The sequence below is a fragment of the Phaethon aethereus genome (genome assembly GCF_964289735.1).
Source record: "Phaethon aethereus genome assembly, chromosome: 5".
NCBI lineage: Eukaryota > Metazoa > Chordata > Aves > Phaethontiformes > Phaethontidae > Phaethon > Phaethon aethereus.
Window position 1 is genome coordinate 25,032,944 of NC_138579.1, and position 26,059 is coordinate 25,059,002.

General features: G+C 40.6%; 1 protein-coding gene across 4 annotated transcripts in view; it reads right to left on the reverse strand.

Moving 5' to 3' along the window:
- NRXN3 (neurexin 3) overlaps positions 1-26,059 on the reverse strand; it is a gene marked incomplete at its 5' end in the record, with an annotated part of 994,726 nt that overhangs the window by 583,086 nt on the left and 385,581 nt on the right. For all 4 annotated transcript variants that reach the window (XM_082000671.1, XM_082000673.1, XM_082000674.1 and 1 more), the window contains 2 exons: positions 367-748; positions 8,160-8,279. In XM_082000671.1, the coding sequence (XP_081856797.1) occupies positions 367-748; positions 8,160-8,279 (502 nt within the window). The remainder of the gene's footprint in view (positions 1-366; positions 749-8,159; positions 8,280-26,059) is intronic.

A 26,059-nucleotide genomic window follows, 5' to 3' on the forward strand; every position in this document is an offset into this window, starting at 1 on the left:
GAGTAGAGGTGGCAGAAACAAAACAGGTCTGTTAAAGGAAAAAAAATAAAATAGAGGGAGACTCACATTTCCTCCTCTGTGATATTCTGCAAGGTTTACAGGACAAAACTTGGCCTAATCAGATCCGAAGGACTTAAAACAGTAATGTCTCACGCTAGAAAAGTGTCTTTTCCTCAGCCATAGGGGGAAGTCAGTGATAAAATCAGGAGTCTTAAGCTCCAGTGTTTATGTCTAAGTGCTTTGTCATACATCTCAGCAAACAGAAAACATGGGTATGAGGTGAATTTCTCGTTACGCATTTTAAGTTTACCTGTAAGAAAGTTTTTATATAGCGAAGCAGTAGAACATAGCAGAAACTTTACCTACCCCTTGACTAGTTCAACTGCGATAAAGTCATTGCCATCACCACTGTTAAAGAGAATGAAACCATCAGCCGAAGTAGTCTTGAACTGAAAGAAGAGGTGCATGGATGTGTAAGCCTGTAGGGTGGCCAAGCTCAGGTAGCTGCTCTTGGTCTTGAATGTCACAGGGTCAGCTATAATGTTGCGGAGACCAAAGCGTGCCTTCAGCTCGCAATAGTCAATATCACCATTCTTGCACAGGTCAATGTAGAGCATCCCGTTGAACATGAGGCTCTGGAGGTGGCCAATGAAGCTGGAGGGGATGACAGAAATGTACCGTTTCTCCGTCATGATCCCTGTCTCGATGTTGTGAAATTCCAAGCGGGTGTGATCACCAACCATTGTGCCTGAAGGACAGAAACAAGGAGGAACATGCAGAAAGGCCAGGGATCAGTAACAGGTTATATGTTAAGTTCACTCTCCAGTTTCCAGACTAATAGCAGTAATTAATCCTATCTGGTCACTGTTCACCAGCTTGCATAAGAAAGAATGTACAGACTCTTGGTGGAGAGGCTTGAGTCCAGCAGTTGCCAAAACCTGGCAGAAGAGAGAAGACAGGACTAAAGGGCCATAGGTAGCAAGCTCTGCATTTGTCCCTGTGCTTCACAGGCTTTCTTGTCTGCAAAGAAAAGTAGTTCTCTCCCTTAAAGCCTACAGTGATCCATTTGATCCAACAGTCCATCTGCCAAAAAAACCTTCTGAACCAACTCTTACAAGTGTGCTTCCTTAAAACACTCAATAAACATACATTAATATAAAACAAGAAGAACACGAAGTGAGAACAGTCATAAATTTAGTAATCTTTATGCTGCTGTTCTGTCCTGGTACCTGATGTTATTTCCCTTGTTTTAAGAGCATGGCAGGAGGGAAATACACAAGAATGCAACAGGCAAAAAGGCCTCTACATATTCAAATAATCAACTTACCACTTGGGCTTTTTGTCACATTGTGACGGATATTAACCTCTCAATTAAAATAATCAAGTTATTCAGGATACCAAATACATCAGACTACTCTTGAAGCATATTTAAATGTTTCAGTGAGCACACTAGGCATCACCACAGACACAGAACCCGTACAGACAGATGAAATACAACAGTATGCTAAACGACTAGTTTGAATACAAAGACAAGTTGGGTGACATATCAGAATGCATACTATTACAAGCAACTTTATTTTAGTCCTCTGTAGTTCTTCATTACGATAGTTTTAACTATTTCGTCACACAAGTACATATCCTTTCTACAAAGGCCTTGTGCCACTTACTATACAACAGTAATAACATTAATGAACAAACACTCAACATTTAATTGTTTTCTCATCATTCAACATACAACAATTATTCAAACTTTGCTACAAATCTACAAATGTGCCGTTATTTTTCTCTCATGACATTTTCTGCAGTGTTATACTGAGTTAAGTGATAAGGTGCTGGCTGCGGGGTGGCTGCAGGGCAGCGTCTGTGAGGAGAGGTCAGGACTGCGCTGTGCCAAACACAGATGGTTCTGCAACAGACCCACCACACGGCAGAGCTGAGCCCCTCCACCAAGATGATGCTACCTCTGTGAAAACATATTTAAGAAGGGGCAAAATGCTGCCCATGAGTAAGGAACAAAGGGAAAAAAGAAACAATCCTGTGAACACCAAGGTCAGAAAAGGAGGAGTTGGAGGAGGCACTCCAGGCACCAAGAGTGGAAGTTCTCTGGCAGCCCGTGGAGAAGACCATGGTAGAGCAGACACCCACAGTGCAGCCCATGGAGGACCCCTATGCCACAGCAGGTGGGTATTTCCTGAAGGAACTGCATCCCACAGAGACCCCACAGTGAAGCAGGTTTTCCTGACAGCCTGTGGAGAAGGACCCATGCTGGAGCACTTCCTGCCACCCATGGGAAGGACCCACACTGGAGCAGGGGAAAAGTGCGAGGAGGAAGGAGCAGGAGAGAAGAGCTGTTACAGGCTGACCACAGCCACCATTCCCCATCCCCCTGCACCACTGGTGGTGGGGGGAGGTAGAAGAGTCAGGAATGATGGAGCAAACCTGAGAAAAGGAGGGGGCGAGGGAAGGTGTTTTACTTTCTGGGGATTTTTTCCCCTCACCATCCAATTCTATTTTTAACTGGCAATAAATTAAATTAATTTTCCCCAAGTCAAGTCTGTTTTGTCCGTCACAGGAATTGGTAAGTGACTTCCTTATCTTTATCTTGAACCATGAGCCCTCTTATCCTGTTTTCTCCCCTGCCCTATTGAGGAGAGGGAGTGAGAGAGCAGCTGGGTGGGTGTCTGCCAGCCAGCCACAGTCAACCCACAAGTTCAGCAGCACAGTATGCAAATTATCCTCAAATATTAATCTTCTACAACAAAAGGATTATTGCATTCCTCCTGCAAGACTAAGGAACATTACTTTCAATTTTATATACACAAAGCTGAGGAACAGAGAGATCAACATATAAATAGTTTTGGATCTCAAAGAAGAAATAGTGGAATATGTAACAACTTCAGAGCACTCACTGGTTTTGAGGCCTAGCACTTCCAGAAATAAGATCCACAATCCCAAATGAGTACTCCCCAAAAGGTCAGGTACAATCAACTGTGAAGGATCTGACTTCAAGTGACTTATCCAGCTTTCCACAGGAATTCTAAGGTAGAGAAGTCAATTCCCCTGGGCTGTTTTCACATGCCTTATACAGAGGTCCCTTTCCTCTTTTCACATGCTGTCTCATTCACTACAGACTTTTCAAAGGAGATCTTAAAAACAGGCACCTCCTTTACTACAGAGACCTAATGTCAACCGTTTTGCTGTACTGTTCTTTCTTAATATAAGGAAAAGAACAAAGCTCCTGTGGGAAAAAGGATAGCGGCAAATATGAAATTAGACAACATCAAAACATATACAAACACAGACCTATCTACTTCCAACTTTTCCCGCTTTTGCACGTTTCTCTACTTAATCTTCTAGTATGTTGCTAACATAATTACGGCACAAGTCATGTCCTTTATTTTAGGTTTTCCAAAGGAAATGGCCATGCTACCTGTTGGTCCTTCTATCTCCAACAACATTTTAACATGCTGGTCAAATTCAATCAGGTTTAAAAGAACAAAAGAACAGAATGTCAAAAATAAATAAATTCATACTAGTTTTGTGAAAAAATGACACCTGGATACAGATCTGAATAAATGCTTCCAGTGTGCTATAGACAGACAAAATTTAGCAATAGTATCCTGCTTGATCGCATCTGTTAGTCAGTTAGCATATATACACGGCTCGACTAGGCACTGCAAGAGGCATTTCTGAGTCATGGGGATTATACCCGGGAGTCACACTGATCACCATAGCTGATTCCAGGACAAACTCCTCTTTTAATTCCCTCAGGTCATGTAAACTGGGACTTACAAGCTTTCTCATATTCTGTGCTATCTCCTGAAATCCCCTAGCATTTCTCACCTCAAAAAAAAAAAAAAGAAAAAAAAAGATAGGCCTTTCATGACTTTTCCTCCTATTCACAACATTCTTTGTTCTTTTTCTGTTGGGGATAGAAGGAAAGCTGAAAATGTTTATAAGACACTTGGATGATACATCCTGGCTTATGGTGTGTAAAGAGTCACATTAAATGAATGGATGCTCTCTTTCTTGTTTAGGTTCTCTTGAAACACTGATATATTCCTAACTCACCTCTCATGATCATGTACAAAATGCAACTCTTCAGTTTATACTTTGCCCAAATGTGATCAAGCTTTTGCAATGGTAGCAAACAAGCACAGTTGTTACTAGAAAAAATGTTTTCAAGTGTCTATGCCAAAAAGGAAGAGAAAATATTATGCAAAATGATGTATTTTTTCACTTATTCCCAATTTTAGCAGTGGATTTAAATTTAAAGACAATTATATAAAGACCATTGACATGGAAAGCTTCAACCCAAGCAGATACAGGTGGACAAACTTACAAGCAGATGAAGAGTCACATATTAGGGAAGGTTTAGATTAGATACCAGGAAAAATTTCTTTACGGAGAGAATGGTCAAGCATTGGAAGAGGCTGCCCAGGGAGGTGGTGGAGTCACCATCACTGGAAGTGTTCAAAAAATGTGTGGACATGGCACTTCGGGACATGGTTTAGTGGGCATGGTGCTGTTGGGTAGACGGTTGGACTTGATGATCTTAAAGGTCTTTTCCAACCTTAATGATTCTGTGATTCTGTGATATCTCTGACTATTCAGAAATTCAAGAGTCAGTATCAATGCAAATGTTTTTAAGTCTTGAAACAGTTCTTTACCAGAAATAACAATATTTTAGTTTGAAAAAATGCCAGTTCACAGGACCTGAAACTGTATATGGGAAAGTTTGTTTAGACAAACCATCTCACTTCCGCTACTGTGATTGTCAGAGGCTGTTTCAGTTGTAGTGTTATCAAATGAAAACTTCTGATTTTCCAAGCCAGAAGAATTGTGTTTTCTTAAAAATAAGATTAAAAAAATAATAATCACTTTTTAAAGACAACTATGCTGCTTTACTTCAAAAGATTAGAAAAATAATATGTAGATATATTGAGGACCAAGAATAAGAAAACTCTTCTCCTTAGCTCTTCTACTCTTAGATAAATGCAAAGAAGCTGTTGTTGCCACAGTAGCAGAGAAAAGTCAGGCCTGTGAGATCTGCAGTACACTGGGACAGAGAACCCAAATATAGGGGGCACTAGAAATGGAGTGAGGGAGGTTGGAAGAGGTGAACCTAGAATTTTAGAAAAGGAATTCTTCCAGAATTCCTTTTAAAAAAGGAATTTCTCTAAAAATAATTCATTTTCTAAAGAACCTAGAAACTTAGGGGAAAAAATTTTGAAATCTTCTTATTTTAGAAAACGAGAAAACTGAGACTGGCTTAAGAAAAATAGGACACTGATAGCAGTGGTAGTGCAGAAAATTAGCAGTAGTTCAGTGAAAAGCTGAAAAAGACATGCCAATGTAAGACCAGAATCAGGACAGAGATGTATTTTCCTAAGAAACCATGGAATGAAACCCAGTATTTTCTGATCTCATTAGCTGTCAGACCCACCTGCAGAGTTCACCTCTAATTCCTCTGCTGTGCTCTGTAGAGAGTATTGTAACTACTACAGCAATCAGCAGCTCTTTAGTTCAAGTGTTAGCACACAGAAAAAATTCCTGCCTCCACTGCAGTATCTGGGTGCTAGCAAGATGTTGTAGGGAGGGATATTTGCTATATTTGTCTCTCATTTATCACTGATGTTCTGAGGTATGTTCTGGGGGCGGGGGTATGTGGGAGGAGGGTTTTGTGATAACGCAGCAAAACGCTGTGCAGGGGAGTTGGATTCTGTCTCTGCCTTAGATGTCCCGCAGGAAGCCAAGTCAATCACTTCATTACAAATTTTTCACAGGTGGTCATTAATTGTCTAGACCTAATTCTCCAAGTGGTATGGTTACAGGATCCAATCTGCAGACATGTTGAATATTTGTGCATGCAAGAGACTGAAAAATCATGCCAAATCGGTACCAAATATGTCCAACTTTAATCCTGTGCACTGTTTCCAAACCCATAAAACAGGAGATGCCTACCCGCTTCATATAAAACGTAGACATGGTAATAAATCCAGTTACAGCTTCTTAGTTCTATATGAACATATTGATGGGTAGCACACAACACACACACAAAAAAGAGGGAAGGCAGTTGTATATTTAGAGCAAAACTTAGCTGGCATGCATTGTTCTAAACAAGCAATAAGAAAGGAAGAGGCAATCGAATAGGCTGTTTATTTTTACTGGGGCCCCAATTTAGATTTCTGATCTATGCCTAAAGACGGCAAGAATCCTGTGGAAAAATCTATGTAACCACATCATTGAAGACTATATCATCTGCACAAGGAAGTGGGATGTAGATTGCACAGAAAATCTTAACTCTGGTTTTTCTGACTTTTGACTTTACCATGATGGCATTCTTTTAACAGGTATTTTTAGCTGTAATACATCTTTAATTATGTAATTCATATCCATGTACATATGCACATCCTATTTTAGTATAGGATTGTATCGTTATTATTTATAAATTCAGTTTCATGAAAAAGAGATTTCAAAAACAGATGGCTTTTGGGGCTTGAGTTGGCAATGCAGAGCGCGCCACCTCATGGTGCTTGCTGAAAAAGCATATCCAGAAGAATTCTTAAATGCAAAAGTAATCAGGATTAAGTGTTTACCAGCATGTTTCACTAATTCAGAAAGTTCGCTCTTAAATAGATTTTCGTTTTCCTACAAGCTAGTGTTGACCAAGCATCTGCCAATTCCAACAAGGAGAGAGACAGATTCTTCTTTCATATGCTTCTGATTCTCTCTTACAAAGTCTCAGCCTATATAGCACAACATATAGTTACTTCAGTGGGAAAAATATACATAAAGTAATTTTCCTGCAGACCCACTTCTTTGGGCTTAATTCAAAATCCTGACTCATGGCTTTCCAAATAATCTAATTACCACATTAAAATTAATTGCATTCACACAGTAGAAAAGAACTTTTTGCAGCGATAGGATACAGTATTCTGGCATTGCCTATGGCAGTCGTTCCTTCTAGTTGCCCTCTGAGCAGAAGCTACTCAGAAGAGAGGACGTCACCATTTGGCAAAACAGCATGGATTACAACTAAATGAACATACCCATGTCAGTGTTGCATCCAGGGTTACTGTTCTTTGATTTTGTTATCAGCCTTCAGACCGCTAGTGTTTTCCTCAAAAACCCAATTCCTACATTTATATACAGCTATGAGAATTTTAGGTCTTCAAAAAAAGAAAAATAAGTTTCTGGCAGCTGTGGGGAAATGGACCAGAAAAGTGTCCCCTCTCAAAATTTGAACACTCCCCCCCAAACCAAACCAAAAAACCACAACAAACAAAACAAACACATCTATCTAAAGTACCCTGCATCATCTCAATGCGAATCTCATAACATGGGAAACACCAAATTTCCCGAGCAATTGATCTTTTCTTCCCCCTTTCAACTACATTTCTCTACAAAAAGAAGCAGGAGCTCAAAAAGCCGTCAGGAAATGCAGAAAAGTAGGCGGTGGAGGGGGAAGGAGTCAAACACTCTATACTTTACGATATGATATACTTTGATGAGTCAGGGTCCTTCCTAATCTCTAAAACAAGATTGGTAACAAACTGCTTGATTTGCTTTTTCTTCTTTTTCTTCTTTCTTCTGTGTTCTGGATGAACACAGCAACATGAGAAAAATAAATAATTAATAAACCCACAAAACCAAAACCCAGCAGAGACAGAAATCCATATTTTCTAACATATCTACCAAATGTGGGTTTACCATCAAGGAAAAGTCTTGTGCAGAAGAATGGTTTAGAGATCCCTGGTTTTGATTCCACAGCATTGGAAACCATGACATCTGCAGCTCAGGAAAGAGCTATACTCACAGCGTACCCCAAGCAGAGCCCGGCACAAGAGAGCGCTGCTTAGCACCTCAGCATTCTGGGGTGTGTGCAAGCTCATCTGTCCCCTAATCCCGCATTTCCACATCGGTATAGTCATCACAGAAATACCTGGTGCTAGGAACAGTTAGTCTCTCAAAACTGAACATTCGTTTTCAACACAGTAACAATAAATACACAAGAAGTAACAGGAAGAGTCGTGGGGCGGAGGGTGGGGGGGTGGCGATACACACAAGAACAGGGAGAACGGGTGTAACAGCAGAGACACGACTGGGAACAGGTATACAAAGATAATGACCAAAAAATACGCATACATCACACTTACCCTCAGCAACATCATCATCCACCATCAGCTTGAGGCTCTTTCCTCGCCGAACTACCCGGACAGTGTGCCACTCGTTGTCATTCAGTTTCTGCCCAGCATAAAGGGTTTCAGGTCCCTTGCCTGGGGATGGTGACAGGTACAACAGTTAAAGCCAAACCCCCAATTAATTCGGTATATGCTCAATGGGAAAAGTCACCAAAATCAACCTGGTGTGATACAGACTAGTAGATCGTGTAGGTGCGTTATGACCCTGTAATCAACCCTCGTACCTACACCTTCCCCGCTCAGAGGAAGTCGGGGTCACAAACCCTTCCACTCGGTGAAGTGCCTTCCTCCACAGGGCCCAGAGGCCATGTCCATTTAAAACAGGGATAGAAACCTCTCTTGTGCTATGGCACTCATTTCCAAATGTCACATCATACAGGGCACTGCAGTATTAAAAACACAAGCTGGTGACAGAAACGTCTCTAGAGTGGAGCCATTACAGCAGAATTTTGCTCTTCCAAGAATCTGGATTTACAACAGTCCCAAGATGCTCAGGATTCTTTTCAAAGTTTATCACACTGGTCTCTCAACACTTCAGTATCAAACACCACGTTGGTTTCAGTCTTTCTTCTCCAAAAAAACTACCCCTCGCCCCCAAAAAGAAACAAAACAACATAAAAGACCCACAACACAAAAACCTACCACACAACCCCAAAAACTCCTGACCAAAAAAATCCCAGAAAACCTCAAACCCACCCCCAAAAAATAACAATTAAAAAAAATATAATTTAAAACCACAGAAAGACAACCACTCACCAACCTGGCTGATTGCGCTAAAGTTCTTTAGCAAAGCAGCCTGGCTATAAGGGGCTTACTTCACCCCCTGAATTACAGGTCAAAAGGGAAAGAGGAGTCCTTTCTTCTCCAAAAGGTAAAACCACAGTTGCCCTTGCAAACAATGCTCCTGGTAAAACAGCATTAGTGCTATCCATACTTGTCCAGTTTTGCTGCTCACCCATCAGAGCTGACAGGCAATTACTTAAAATATTAATTGTTCAGATTACAGGACTGGAGTGTCTCACTCATGTCAAATGGTAAGTGAAACTGAATAATGGTGTGTGCTAAATTAAAAGCATCTATGCTCATTTCAGCACAGTACTAGACTATTTTTTGACCCAGGTATATCAGAGAAACACAGAATGAGGACAGCAGAACTTGTTGCACATCATGTTGCCCATTGCCCAAACTGTCAAAGGAGAAACCCAAGAAAGAAAAAGCAAGACACATTGAACATACTAAGAGAGACAGGACAGGGACAACAAGAGGCACTGCTACAGCTCAGCTTACTGCATTGGTAAAATTAATGTCAGATATGTAGATTATTTCTCTATGTTTGTTCAACACAAGCAAATCAATCTTTTTATTCAGATAGCCTGTGAACATTTATTTTGACCAGTTTTCAATGGACTGGTTACATAACAGAATAAAATGTTGTACACAACTTCAAGTGAATCTCTGCACGAGGGGATGCACCCACTCTGATCTGTGTCATGGTGTGGACTAACAACCAAGAGCAGCTTATTCCGTAGTGAGAAAGAATTGCAGGAAGGGGTAGGAAAAATAATCCAGGGACTTTACATAGTCCACAGCATGCACATTGCCTAATTAGCAACATTACTGTAACTGCTTCTTACTGAGTGGGGACGTGGGCAAAGGAGGTGGTGTCTCATTCAGCTAGCATGTAACATGTGTAGTAGGGGAATCCTATGGAAGGAGACCAAACCAAAATGAATATTCTGTTATTCCCCTTAACACATCATGCAGTTCACGTTAGTAAAAAGAGAGTTTAATACCCCTTCAAATAAAGCCCATTGCTAGCCAATTTTACTACAGAGCAAGAGGGGAAAAAACAGTGTTTTTCTACAGGGACCTTAAGAGAGCCATTCTTGGATTAAAAGGATGGGGAGTCATATATTGCAGTTATAGAAAATATCTCCTTAACAAGAGAAAGCCATAACCTCTGCAGTTCCTCACCCATGTGCCAAAGGCATGCTGTACCACGCATGTAAATCCAGCTGTAAAAGGCAGCTAGAACATGGCCAGAAAGCTTAAGTTCTCTGGAACCAGACAAGCAAAACACTATTAAGTAGAGTCCAAGAAAGTTGTGCTAGATTTCCATCAGTGAGTGAGTACATTTTATCTCAGGGTACATACCACAAAATGTCATCTCTGGATGGCCAGCCTACATCAAAATATACTCCATCAACTATAGTTTCATACAGCCACTTCCCAGGTAGGAAGATAAAACAGTTCATCTGGACCTATGTGTTTTTATAATGTCACCTGGAAGTGGGGCAGAGGGGCAGCAAACGCTTTTTAAAAACAAAACCTTAACAAAACCCCTCAACTTTTCCACGGATCTATTAGAGCTATGAAGGGCACAGCCAAGAGAAAGTCAGGTGTGCTGACTTTGCTCAGCTGACGATACACCACTTTCTATGCAGCAGCTCTGTGTTCAACATGGTTGAGTAACTCAAAAGTTGCTGACCTTCTAGTTCCCACTTTTCAACCCTAGGCTGACAAAATAGGGGTCAGCCAAAACAAGCTGGTTTGGCTTGTCATTACTATCTTGAGGCCCACTGTAATACTTTCAAAAGAAAAATGTGACACCAAGAGAAGTTATCTGACTAGATTCTCAGCAAATCTAACTTAACCAGTTCAGAAATAAGTGAGTAGAAAGTTTCAGCTTTCCAACTTCTTTTTCCAAATGAATAAGGTTGTCTACAAATAAGAGTGTTATTTAGAGGTAAATGATTAATAGCTTAGTCTAATAAATTTGAAAGTTAAGCACTGTGAATGCAAACTATTCCATGTTATCTAAGACTGTGTTTTGATCAGCCAATTTAATATTTGATCGGTAGAAAAAAAATAGAAGGTTTTAATACTTTTGTTCACAAAAGTATTAAACCTCACAAACCTCCATTTTGTATGCAACAACAGGCATCGGCTTCCTTTAGCAGGGTTACTCAAAAAACACTACATGCAAAAAATTCAATACATCAGCATGTTCAAGAGCATTCAGTTTTTTCAAACCAGGCATATTTCAGTTTAAATAGCACTAAACAAGCATTATTCTACTCTATTCAAACTGTTTCCTTTTCAAATGCTTTCAAGACATTTACAGAGCAGGTGGGTTGACCTGAAACACAGCAAAATTGTGCCCCATATTTCAATGCACACTGACAGTGTGCAAATGAATTGCTGCTCCCTGTGTAAGCTCCCACTGAATTCTGAGTGTTTCCAGGAACTGCATACAGAGGGACTCCCACATCTGGACGCCAACCTTCATTTCATTGAGCATGATTTCTACATGTGCTGTTACTATACAGACATTTAGGTGTGATCCATTTTTAAAAGATGACTTGAAGATTCCTAATCCAACAGTTGCAGATTCTGGGGCAAATAGAAAGGAAAAGGGCCACATGTAGAAGAAGAATAATGCGTTCCCTAAATACCATCTCCTACCCAGTAAAGCATTTCTGTGGTCAGACAGCAAACATGCAGAACTAAGTGTTTAGAAGAAGGCTGGTGGGGTTTTTGTGGTTTTGTGTTTTGTTTTTTTCCTCCTCTCAAGCTACTTGCACCTACATCACTCTTCAACTCAATGCAGATGAAGCAAAGCAGAAGGTTAGCTGGACAGAGAAAAAAAACCCTCTAATATTTATATCTTCCCTTTGTGCAACAGTCTTTTATGATAAAAGACAAGGAAAGACAAGGAAATCTTGGAGCAGTGTTATGAGCTGGATGCCTGCAAACACTTTCTATTTATAACACTTTCGATGAGATGGCAGTTGGGCATTAGGTAATTTTTGCAATTTATTTAATTTTTATGTGTGAGAAAAGTAAAAACCAACATAAGAGTAGAAAGAATAAGTTTCTACTGTAGCAATAGCTTAATAGTTAAGCTGCCAGAGCATGACTCAGATTGGTGCCTCTAGCCTTCTTGGTCATTCCATCCTCCTTCTGAATGTCCTCTAATAAACTGTATATCATATAGAACTGATCACTAACTCTCATTTTCAAATTCAAATGAGGCAGACTAGCATATATTCCTTTGGTACTTTGCAGTGGCAAACACCATTTAATCAGAAGCAGAAATATTTCTCTCTGGCACCCCCATATTCTGGACATTTGTCCAGCTGCAGTTCAAGCTTCTTGAGCAAGTATTACTTGATTCAGCTGCAGCAGCGACTCCTTATGCTCTCATGATTCCTTTGACATCTGCTCAAAACTTGCGTGCATATTTTTCATAAAAAACAACTAGTATATGCTTTCAAACATGGAAGAACTCCATCCAGTCTGCCCAGGATGTCACAGTCGTTATCTCTGTATCAAAGGTGCACTGCTGCTAATTAATAGCTTGGCCCACATAGACTATATAAAAGTGCCAAGAATAGCCATGCCAAATTATAAGGAATCAAAAAGCAGTTCATGCCTTCTGAAAATGCCAAGTTGCTTTCCATCTGGCCTCCAAGAACCCTCTCATTTAGAACAAACAACTAGTCAGAGAGATGCAGTTAAAACAATAGCTCTGAAAACACCAGCTGTTATCCACCCTCAGTGGTTAACAGTACACAAAATTTTCCACCTATGAAAGGCAAAGGAGAAAGAGGGTTAATCCCCTCACCAGTATCTCACAGGTAGATCAAAAAGTGTGCTTTTACCATTAGTGCAGGCTGTCATTATCTGATCCGTTCATATGATTGAAATGACCTTCATGAAAACAGGCTATCTTCACTATTGCATATCTTACCAAACATTACAGAAGAGCTCATTCAAGGCTACAGAACAGCAGAAAAGACGACCAGAAAGGACATTGCCAGATCGGTGAAAATGAAAAAAGCTCTTCCTCATTACAATGACAACAGTAAATAATTCTACAATGACACACTAGTGCTTTTTAGAGAAGACAACCCTCAATAACAATAAAAAGGTTTTATCTGCTTTTTTTTCTTTTTAATTAAAATGCTCAGCTGCCATCTCAGCTTTGTTCAGTGGCAAGATGCATTTTTGTGTCTGTTTTATACAGGGCAACATCCCTCAGGAATGCCACCAGTATCCCAAGGCAGGGAGGGGGAAGGTCCTTTGCTGTGGGTTTTTTTGGTTGGGGTGGGGGGACATGGGGGACCAGGGGCAGCATTGCTTGGTTTTACTTACGCTTTTACAAAATGACCAGAGAATTTGTGATTCACTGTGAAAAACGTGTGCACACATATTTGTGAAACATGAGAATGAATCACGAGACAAGCTGGATAGATTCTCTCAAAGCTTACAGGAAGCTAATCCGCTCTATTTAGATATTATTCAGCAATTCCTGAAGAATATTCAGATGTGACCAGTACAACCACAGAGTGAGATTCTTCACTGTAGCCTCAACAGTGTGGCACAGAGAAGGGAGCTTATGAAGTCAAAGGAAAGAACTGGAAAGACTCTATGAGAAGAATTAATGTTAGGCAGTTAATTAATGTAACATCACTCAAAGACACTACACCAAAATGTTATGCTCTACATTTGCTCTCATCCAATACCAAAACACCCCACCAGTTTCTCATCCCCAATTATACTAATAGTACTTGGGAAGATAACTGTCATATGTACAAACTGTATATAGTCAGTAATATACATGACATAATTATGCATAGTTATGCAATATAGCAGATATTTTATGTAGCTGTTACCATATGAAATACAGAATTTTTTTTTTCCATATGTTGTCTTTTCAAAAGGTAGGTAGAAGATATTCTAGGTCCAAAGATATTCAGCCACAACTTCTACAGGCAATTTTGAACACCACGGGGGAGAAAGGGAGAAGAAATGAGTATAAGGACAAAGACCCTGCCAATTCTTCACACACGTTTAAGGCTTCCTGACATGTAGTGAGTTCCTACAAAGGATAGGATGAATATGAAAACACAAGCATGGCTCAAAAGCAGAGTTGGCAGCTCCTCTGAAAACCTTCAATACCTTTTGGTCTTGGTTGAATAAGTCAGTAGTGTAAATTTTGCTGGGTGTTTTCAGGCAGCACTAGTATGGACAAAGTGTTTTAGAAAGGTCTTTTTCTTGACCAGGATCCACTGTCCAACTCCAGGAGCATTGTTAATTGCTAGGTAACAAGTGGCAACCCCAGACTCTCAGTACATCACAGACATTTATGTAGACATTCCAGTCAAATCAACATATATTCACATACATACATGCTTGTTTTGCTCATATACAGGTTTTAGAATCACTCTTTTTCAAGAGAACGTTAGCTGACAACTAGGAATAAGCAGTTGCACTTCCCTACAGATAGTAAATACCTTCACTGAGGACCTTACCTGCACCAACCTTTCCATTTCCTCAAGGAACAGGATCATCTCCACGTATTACCCCACATTAAACAAAACATAACATAACATACACTTAAGAAACAAACGCTTTTATAGCGGGGCTAACAGAAAAGTTCTCTATGGCTTTACAGAGTGGCTTCATTGGGAAATCAATGAAGTTGAATGTGATTTACACCAGCTTACCCAGAGGCAAAGTTTAATAATTTATATTTGTACAGCTATAAAGGATTTTGTATATGGACGTTTTAAATACCCACAGAATCAATTAGCTTCACAAGTGCAAATATGAATCCCCCCCAACAGCCAAACTAATCAAATACCTAGAATTAACTCAGCAAATAAATGAAAAGTAGCAAGACCACCCTACTAGTACTCTCAGAACCATACTCCAGCCTCCCCATAAACTTGACAAAAAAAAAAAATTTGGTTTAATTATTTGGATAAAGCCTATTTTATGGTGCTTTTACAGACCCCCTCCCCCCACAACAGCTCTTATTTTAAAAAAGAGAGATTGTTCCTTGCTTTTGCTATGAATACATGTAGCACCATATTGAATGACTGTTGCTTTTGTTTACAGACGCCCTGGGCAATGGCTGTAATAAGACTCAACACGGATTCAAGCAGCATTCAACATGATTGCAGCTTGTTCATAAAGCACTTAAACAAGACAATGCAGAAATTATGTTGTGTGTCTTTTACTTGATGTGAATATAATTTGCTATTAAAAACAAAACAGAAGACAATTTGACTGCATATATGGTACAGGTCACACCTGGCACAAATGGCACTTGTGTCTAGGTTTTTCCATCAAGGGCAGTGGGTTATTCTCCTTGTTTTCCTCAATTTCACTGCTGCTGAATTTTAACACTTTTTGAGACTACATAACTATTGTGTATTTCTACAGCAGAATCATTTTTAACAGACATCAGGAAAACATTTTTGTTAACAGAAAACTGATCCCCCCCCAAAGTGTTTAAGTGGGAGATGACAGTTTCAGTGAAAGAATGTTTCAGTTCTTCCAAAGAACATTTTCTTCAGACTTAGAAAGTTTTCAAAATGTTTCAGCTTCAAGGCAAATTAAAAAGTTTTCAATGTTTAAAAATAAAATGCAGGTTTTTATTATGCAGTCCAGATATTATTGGTTTTAATGCTAAATAGATGGTTTCCCATTTTTATTGAGGGAGCTACTTCCACTTTTAAGGAAAGGGATTTTATATTCACAACCAGCAGGGAGGTCAAAAAAGGACGTGGAAGTTATAAAAAAAATAATCAAGTATTCATGCTTTTAAAATTAGGATTTGTAACAGTTTAATTGAATTAACTTCAAAGTGATTTCAGTCAGACTGGCTCTACCTTTGTTTTTCGATTGGACCATCACATGAAACACTTCACATTGGCCAGAACACCATATATTTCTGTTCCTAACGGACCAGGACAACAAAAGCTTCAGTGTAGGTATAAAGAACTCGGAAGCTGCTATATTGTGGCTCATCCACAACTTGCCTAAGGAAATATTTGTACAAGCTAGACTGCCAGAGAGCAAAGCTCAGGAGAGATAGCAGCATCAGCTAGGCAGCAAAGCAATCACAGGAGCAGCTCCTATGACAAGGACTACGGAGAGAAGCCACTAGAGGGAAGCAACCACATTCACTACAACTGCTGCTTAAGCCAGCTTTATGCAACTACAAAGCAATTACAGTACTCAAAGCGTTGCTTTGAAGATGACTACACCCCAGTGATGAGTAAAACAACTCTAGAACTTCAACCCGGATTCGCCTCCTTAACAGCAAATACCTGTTCATTTCAGGTATATTCTTTTAATGGATATAGTTTGCCATCCAAGACATGAGTCTATGGCTGAAGAAATGGGCAAAACCTCAAAGTTTTACCATAGGACAGAATTTTAAACCAACTATTAGAGCAACAATTACAAACAGACATTGCACAGATCACAACAGTAATAAAGTGATCCTATTAAGACAGCTTTACATTGTATTAGCTTTCCAGTGATGCAGTGCTAATCAAAGCCAGATGCAGGCATGACAAAGCTAGAGATTTAATTCTTCTGTTTATTCCTAATAGTACAGATACCAAAACCAAACAGCTTCTCACTAATCCCACCAGTGCACCTCACTTGAAACATAGATGGACTCTGCTACCAACAGTAATACAACTGGAGTTTCTCTTCCTGTTTAGTTTCAAATCTCCCCATAAATGCTACAACAGAAGAGGATTAATCATAATGATAGTACGAAAAAGATGCTGGAGATGAGGCTGAGACAACTGGAGCAAGCCATATCATGTGTCATGCAGGCATACATATAATGGCAATGCAGTAATTTGACTGCTTTTAAAATTAAGATTTATAACCGTTTAATTGAATTAACTTCAAAGTGATTTCAGTCAGACTGGCTCTACCTTTGTTTTTCGATTGGACCATCACATGAAATGTATTTCATTTGGGGCCTCGTTGAGATTGAAACTACTTCTCTCCAGAGGGTAGTGGTCAATGGGTCAATGTCCGGGTGGAGATCGGTGATGAGTGGTGTCCCTCAGGGCTCGTATTAGGACCAGCATTCTTTAATATCTTCAATGACATAGACAGTGGGATCAAGCGCACCCTCAGCAAGCTTGCAGATGACACCAAGCTGAGTGGTGTGGTTGACACACCTGAGGGAGGGGATGCCATCCAGAGGGACCTGGACAAGCTCAAGAAGTGAGCCCATGTGAACCTCATGAGGTTCAACAAGGCCAAATGCAGGGTCCTGCACCTGAGTCAGGGCAACCCCCAGTATCAATACAGTCTGGGGGATGAAGGAATGGAGAGCAGCTCTGCCAAGAAGCACTTGGGGGTGCTGGTGGATGAAAAGTTGGACATGAGCCAGCAATGCACACTCACAGCCCAGAAGGCCAACCATATCCTGGGCTGCATCAAAAGCAGCATGGCCAGCAAGTCAAGGGAGGCGATTCTGCCCTTCTACTCTGCTCTGGTGAGACCCCACCTGGGGTATTGCATCCAGCTCTGGAGCCCTCAGCACAGGAGAGATATGGACCTGTTGGAGAGGGTCCAGAGGAGGGCCACAGAAATGATCAGAGGGATGGAACACCTCTCCTATGAGGAAAGGCTGAGGGAGTTGGGGTTATTCAGCCTGGAGAAGTGAAGGCTCCGGGGAGACCTTACTGCAACCTTCCAGTACTTATAAGAAAGATGGGGACAGGGGCCTGTTGCAGTAGGACAAGGGGTAATGTTTTTTAACTGAAGGAGGGCAGATTTAGACTAGATGAAAGGAAGGAATTTTTCACCATGAGGGTGGTTTTTTTTTAAACGCTGGCACAGGTTGCCCAGAGAGGTGGTAGATGCCCCACCCCTGGAAACATTCAAGGTCAGGCTGGATGGGCCTCTGAGCAACTTGATTTAGTTGAAGATGCCCCTGCTCACTGCAGAGGGGGTTGGACTAAATGACCTTTGGAGGTGCTTTCCAACCCAAAGACTCTATTATTCTATCTCAGAGAAGAAAAAACATTAATCAAATATATGAGTCTGTAAACCAAGTACCCCCAAAGCTCTTTGCTTCTGTTATGTTAGTAAGGAACTACATTAGAGCAGTCTGGAAAAGCCCGTATCATCCCATTTGGTGAGCCTCGTCATGCTCTCATTGCCTCTATTACTTCATTGGAAGGGCTTACTTGAATTTTGGAATTATCTGATTATTATTGTAGAGATTTGTGCTTTTTTTTTTTTTAAGTATTATAGCAGATACTTCTCATTTAAGTCTGAAAAACAAGGAAATCAGAAAGCAAGACAAAGCAGCTGAGATGTGGCAATACAGCGCCTTACAGTAATGGCACATATATGCTTTTTGGGAAAGCATCAGAGACCACTTTCTGAAAACAGGATAGCATCTTTAAAACCGATGACTTTTAAAGACTTCAAAACTTAAAACATCTTTCAGAACACAAAAAACAATGGCAAAGAAAAAGACTTCTCTTCCCAAAGGCACATTTCATAGTTGAACAGTCGAGTCAGAGGAAAAACACAAATCTTTGAAGTTCCAGTCCCAAATACTGCATTAAAAAAAAATTGTAAAAATTGTAGTTTAGGACACACTCGACAGTCCTCACTAACAGCACAGTATAAGAACAGAAGACAGTCCAACTACCAACACTTCTTTATTCAGATACCAAGGGCAAAGACCAGTGCCATCACACATTCAGAGGACCTAAATTTCCTTCTCATTTAAGGTACCTTTTCCCGTGGTACCCGAGTGCCTGAAGTGTTACAAACACACACAGAGTTACCTTCATGGCTGCTAGGACTATTACATAAACTAGCTTCAATCTCCCTCTAAGAGCATAACAGTCAGAATCACAGAAATTATGTCCAACTATGGTTACAAAACCAGCAGGTTACAGTCTTCTGCAGGGGGTGCAAAACACTGCATATGCTCTTGAGGGTCAGTTCTTTTTACAATGCTACCTCCATTCTGAATGTTGCCACTTTTTTTTCCCCCTCAATCTATGGTGCCAGCCAAGTAGTTTTTAAATTCTCCATTGCATATTAGCCAGTATTTATAAATCTACCAAGAATCCCATGTGTACTAAGAGGGAGAACATCATATGCATATAAATCGTACTATTAACAAATGCAAACTGCAAGTAGAGATCTTGTGTTTTCAGATGTTACTGGTAAACTGTGTGTGCACAACTGGTAATGCACGTTGATCCCCCTTGCCTGAACTGAGAAACTCTGTTGAGAAGGATGGTAAGTGGTACTTAGACCTACATGCAAGGGCCTCTTTACTTAAGGAGATATTGAGGAAGGATCAAATGCTTCTGGAAAGCTGAAGGATCAGTAGTGCAGACTGGAGTGTTTAATATTAAAGGCATTTAAAAGCTTAACCACCTCAGAGGTGTCTTTCATGTGAAATATAATAGAGACCTTAGCTGCTGTTACCTTTTGAAGAGCCATTGACTATACTCCTGTCCCTTAAATAGGAATGGTTAGCACAAGATAGTGACCACATGGCAACACAGATCATATTATCCTGACTGAAATTCCTCCTGATATTTCATAGATAGAGCATTGGTATGTATTTTACCTATTTAAGGTAAGCCACATTTCAGTAACGACTATATGTTTCCAGGTTACATACCAGATAACAGGTATGACCCAGTAAAAACACTTTATGGGAAAGTTTTACTGAATTGACCTGTACAAGGACTAGAAACATAGACATGCCTCACCAAATGCTCCCTTGTCCTTTCTCTTCTTGAGCTGTTAAGTTAAACCCTTCTTTTCGGTTGCCATCCTCTAAGCTTATCATTCACGTCTTGGTATTTACAGAATTCCTCATTTTTGCAGGACACTACAACACTAATGCATCCTCAAAATAAGGCTGGGGGACAGAGATCACAGAATTGTTAAGGTTGGAAATGACCTCTAAGATCATCAAGTCCACCACCATGCCCACTAAACCATATCCTGAAGTGCCACATCTACACGTTTTTTTGAATACTTCCAGTGATGGTGACTCCACCACCTCCCTGGGCAGCCTATTCCAATGTTTGACCACTCTCTCAGTAAAGAAATTTTTCCTAATATCTAGTCTAGACCTCCCCAGCGCAACTTAAGGACACTGCTGACCAGATTTTCGGAGTCAAAAACTGAGACAAAGTTGCGTTGCTCAAAGTGTCACAGCACAAGCTTGGACCCTCTTGAATAAATATTTTTCTTTCCCTTTAGGAAACTTTGTGAAACTGCATAAAAACTGATTGGAATTTGGAAGCCAAATCTGCATTGACCACTGACTTTAAAGATTAAGACACATTCAGCAGCCAAGAAGCTGGTTAGAAGTCTAGCTGCAAATAATTTGCTTAATGCTGCTTAACCCTTTTATTTCCAGAAACCTCTCAGCAGTAGTCACAATGCATACTCCCAAAAGAACTGGGACCCTGCTAGAGAAACCCATCCGAGTCATAGCAACAACATCTGTATCCACTGATGAAAGTCCTCCTCAGATGCTTTACAGACACCTGCAATCTCCAATCTACAGGTAGTGCACACTGGTTCCTTTCACCTCAAATGAGAAACTCAGATGAGAAGGATGACAAGTGGTGCGTAGACCTACAGGCAAGAGACTTTGTCTTTAGCTTAAGGATCACATGCTTCTGGAAAGCTGAGGGATCAGTAGTGCAGACTGAAACATAGTTGAGGATTTACAGATAAAGATGACATCTGAGGCAAATATTGAGAATTCCTCTGAAATTCAGATTTTGAAGTCACATGTTGTCACACAATGACTTTTTTGCAGTAATTTTGAAGGAAGAAATGCCCTGGGAGAAGAAGGGGAGAGAATGATAAAGCTAAGCATAGGTGGCTTTAAACACATCCACATCTCCCTGCCCCCCAAGTCCCCAGTGACAGATCCAGACTGATGTCATTCCTCTTCTCAAACATACCCCCCGAGTCACTCAATTTCATACATATGCCTTCATAAAAACCCTGTATGTTTCATACACCATCTACATGTAATTTTAGTATCACTAAAATTATATAAGATTACACCAGAAAATTAATTGGAAGGAATCATCCTAAAACAGCCACAGACCAGGAGAAAAAGAAAACAGAAAGCCAGCAGATCCTTCCCACCAGGAAGCAGACTTATTCCCAGAAAGGTATCACTCACATTTGCGGATCTCCTTTTCTTGCCCAACACACAGAAACATTAATGCTCACTTTAAGAAGACTGGAGCTCCAACAGCAATGTCAGAGTACAAATAATGAACTGAGCACAAGGAAGGAAAGTGGTGACTTTATAGCTCCTGAGATCAGTTGATGCCTGTGCATGTTCATCAGCCATCTTGGTTACAAGGGTTATCAATCCTTATGCACCACAATTAAATAGCAGTAGTAGCAACCATTATACAATTTCTAAAGAAAAAAAAAAATCTAGTTGTATGAGGATTACACATTAGTTCAAGCTGTTCCAGAGACATTTAAGCAATACGGTTGTTTGACTATCAAGCAATAGTAGATGTTGGCCTCTGGCTAAGTTGTTAAAACAGCAGTATTTTATTAATGGCATCAGCTGGTCAAACACCTCTCTGGCAGTTTCATTTCCCATTGAAAGCTCAGTGACAAGCATACTTTGTTTTCCACCACAAGTTTGGAAATACATCCTTTTGCTCTGAGAAAAGGTTGCTTCTGTGTTGCCTTTTAGAAGACACACACAAAAAACCAAGACAAAGCCCCCACAGACTCTTTACTTCCTTCTCCAGTTGTCTGTTAGAAAAGGAGGCAATGGTTGTTACAAGGATGGATAGAATATCTGCACCTCTCTCCCTGTGTATTTTTCCCCACAATGTCTTTATTTCTAGCTGGTGAACAGCTGGTGTGCTGCAACATTAGGAAAAACAGTATTTCTCTTCTATTTCTACCATTCACAAGAACACTGCAAGAATTAATCCACGCATGTTTAGAGAGCATTCAGATCCTATGCTGAACAAATGCTGTAACACCACTAACATTTATGCAGTCCATACCATCAGCAAATATATTATTTTAAAATTATCACAGCAGCTGAACATGTACAGATTCTCTTTAAAATATGGATCTATAGATTCTAGAGTCAGTGCAAGATAAAAAAACACAGTAACTAGAAGAGACCATTAAGCCTCAAGTGTCACGCAGTTGAGGAAAATGGATTACCAGGACATAGCGCCAGAGTGCTAACATGGGCCATGATACAGATGATCAAGACTACTATACAGGGCAAGAGTCTTATGCTTTATACAGTTCCCTTGATTTCAAGGGGAATAAGCACTCCTCTCATGAAGGGTTTTTGGATGGAGGAAGGTGTCAGATTTTAAATGAAAAAGGATAAGGCACTTCGGGATGATTCATTAAAATTTGCAATCCTGCTGCAGAATCAGTCAGGAAAAACAAATGCCATCACTTAGGTCATCACATTCTGAGAACATTAATTATGTGGGGAAGTAAGGGTTTGACTGATTATTCAAGGCAATAGGCAAGCCTGGAGAATGAGGATCAGACTTTAGAAGGCTCCTGTTCCCAGATCTTTTAAGTATTGGTTCTTCAGGAGTCAGGTTTTTACAGAAATACATACTTTTATCTGCAAGTGTCATATTAGTCTGATCTCACTAGGGTCTTCTAAAATAAAGCACTGTGTAATACCCTGCAGGACCACAGGCCAAGTTTGGGTTTTTTTTTTTTCTTTGCTCTGGTTTGGGGTTTTTTGTTTGTTTGTTTAACCTGTATCGGTAATGAATGTTTTAGATCGCTGGTTCCTGCACTACTCCCTCTCTCTGGTTTGTGAGCTTCTATCAAGTCTGGCATTGCAACCAGCAGTCCGAGGAGCAGCTGGATCACCTGTATGAAACAGAGGACCAAGACACCTGCCCCAGTCAACAGCCCGGGGTTTATCACTGAATGGTTAAAGGAACTTATAACAGAAGAACGCCTAGAAAAATACTAATCTGCATGCTCTTCTCATGGCTTGAGGCTTAACACCAATTCTCTCCGACTCCCCTACCAGTGACGTAGGCTGGCCAAGCACTTCAGTATCTAGAGGACAAGCAAGGATTTTCACATCTTCCCATACAGACTACACCAAAAGGTGAAAGGGAAAGTAGCTAAAGAGAAGGAAAGGAGTTTGAAATGGAGCCTACCTCGCTGCTCTTCAAACAACAACAAAAACAACCCCAAACAGGCCAGAGCCCCAGCCCCGTGCCTTCTGACCACGTCATACGTTATTATTCAAGCTCACAGACATTATCCCAGTGATATTACTTGTCACTGTCTAGGTCTGCCAGGCACAAGCTGCGCAGCACTGCAGCAGCGCCTTTTCGGACGTGCCCTCGGGGGGGGGGGGGGCGACCGCCATCTTCGGCGCCGTCCCACGGCCACGCAGGGCTCCGCGCGCTCTGGCGCCCTCTAGCGACGCCCAGGGCCCGCCGCAGGGCCCTCGCCGCCGCGCGCGGCGCGGGGGCCGGGTGTCAGCCCTCCCTCCCGCCAGAGCGGGGCCCCACGTTCTCGCGCCCCCCCCCCCTTTTTTTTTTTTTTTTAATACAGAGAACGAAATAGGTTATAGTGCTGACCCTTTTTCACTGCAAGTGTTAGTTAGCACTATCTCAAATTGATAGCAGTTCGGTTTTAATAAACGCAGTCCGCTTGAAGGCAGCTTGATCGAGCCTCAGAGGTGCGGAACGGCAGCTATGAAGCACATCGCTCTGCAAAACCAGGCAGAAAGGTACATCAATTCCAAGTCCCAATAAAAGACAGAGCTCTGCTATACTTCACCTCCAATTTTATAGGAAGCAAAGCGTTTACAGAAGCGTTGTCTTTCACTCACTCCGAAGTCCAGTTGTAAAAGTTGCTAAACACCTGTATTATGCAAAGCATGCTTAATATCCAATAAACAACTCCCGTTTTACCTGTAAACCAAGCTGTTCGTACAAGCCTGCAGGCAGCTCGGCAACTTTTAATATCGTTTAACATCACTGTAATAGTTTGAAGCAGGTAGTGAGTAAAAGAAGTGCCAAATACTACTGCAATGAGCTGGAATTAAATGATTTCTAATTTCTCATCCAGCATCTCAAAGCAAAACAGCTTCTAGTTTTATACCAATGCTGACTTTTAATGATGTGTCAAATACAGGCACATGGTTTCATGCAAAGAATAAAAGGACTATTTGTATCAGAACAACCAATCTAGGACAACCATCTGGATCAAATTTAGCCTTTTGTATTTATAGTCAACTAAGCAATAACCACATAGTTAAAAATGATGCACAAAACACCTGCTCTCTCACCAACTCATAAAGAAATACCCCTTCAGCATATAAACAAATGGAATGTGAAAATGCACCTTTTCTGTGAATTTCCTCTTCCTTAAGCCACATCTGATTATCTGTTGAAGAATACTAGCAGATAGAATATAATACTATATATATCAGATTATGACATTAAGGTGAATATTTATACTATATGCAAACATAGATGTGCAGACCAAGAACTGGACCACAGAGGTGCTGCCACAGCACAGGTTGTATTTGGCATCCAAGGGATACAAAGAACAGGAGGGCTTTTTAGGTTCAGTGAACAAACTGAACATCAGGGGAAGGAAATTAAAATCACTTCAGGCCAATTTGAAAATGTCTTTGGTTTTGGACCAAAAGTCGCCCCCCAAAAAGCAACGCAGAAACAGTTCTGCATGGAGTTTTTTAAATGCAAAGCTGAAAAGGGCTGAAGTACTCAGTCAATGCCGCCTTTGCTGTGGTATTCAATGGCAAGGTCTTTCTGCAAGCCCCCCAAGTTCCTGACACATAAATTCATGGGAACAGAAAGGCTGCACCCAAATGTACTGAGAGCGCCAGTCACTACTGATGCGAGGACACCTTCAATCACCTTTGAAAGGCTGCAGTCATAGAAGGAGGTCCAAAGTGACCAAAAAAAAAAAAAAAAAAGAAATTTTAAAAAGCTGGTCCTGTTTTGAGCAGCAAGTTGGAGCAGACCTCCAGAGACCCTTTTCCAACTGAAACTGTTCTATAAAAACATTTTGTTTCACTGGCAACCAGAAGTTTTTGCTTTCACTAACTGGGAAAGGAGAGAATTATAGAATAAATTAAACGTTGAGACATTGTTAAAAATGAAAAGTCAAAATATTTTTATGTTAAATGTCATAATATTTTTATGTTTGTCATTTCTTTTTCATAAACACTTGCCATGTTCAAACTAAATTCACAAATAGATGCAGTCAACATAAATCTGCACTTTTCAGCTAATAAACTGTTCAAATGAAAACACTTAATCTAGTTCTACTTGGCAGCTGCTTTCATTAATACTACTGCTGAAAAAAATACAAAATATTTGTGCGAAAAAGCTCTATTCAGGGAAACTGCATATAAAATTAACTACTTCAGGCAAAGCCTATGGACTAATGCCCCTATTTACCAATATCTATTTAGCTAATCTGCTGACCAACATACATAGAAATATTGTTAGCATCAGACATCAAAACCACCAACTACAAGGCTGTACCATCACCCAGGAAGACTGGTCCTGATTACTTCAGGTCTATGAGCTTCAGCTGACCCACAGATCTGCTGTACAATGAGCAGAGACGTTCTGCAACTAAAGGCAGCTGCCTTTTCCATCTAAGTTACTCTTTTGGAATGTATTCTTAAAATGTTATGGATGTTTACAGTATAATCTCTTACAGAATGATTCCGTGAAGAAACAGGTACATTTTACATGTAAGTGTCAGTAGGGAAAGAGAACTTGCCTTTACCAAGCTGACCTTGATACTTCTGGTCTTCATACAGAGAAATTTGTCAAAAATGCTTCCGACACTCCCCATCTGTGTTCCCCGCAGAGGTGGCTGCTACAGCCTGATCACTTGGCACCACACCACAGAGCAACAGGGAGGAAATCAAGTCTCCCCTGAACAGATAATCATACTAAGTCACCAACATTCTCGCTGGGTGCCTCTCACGACAGCAGCGATTC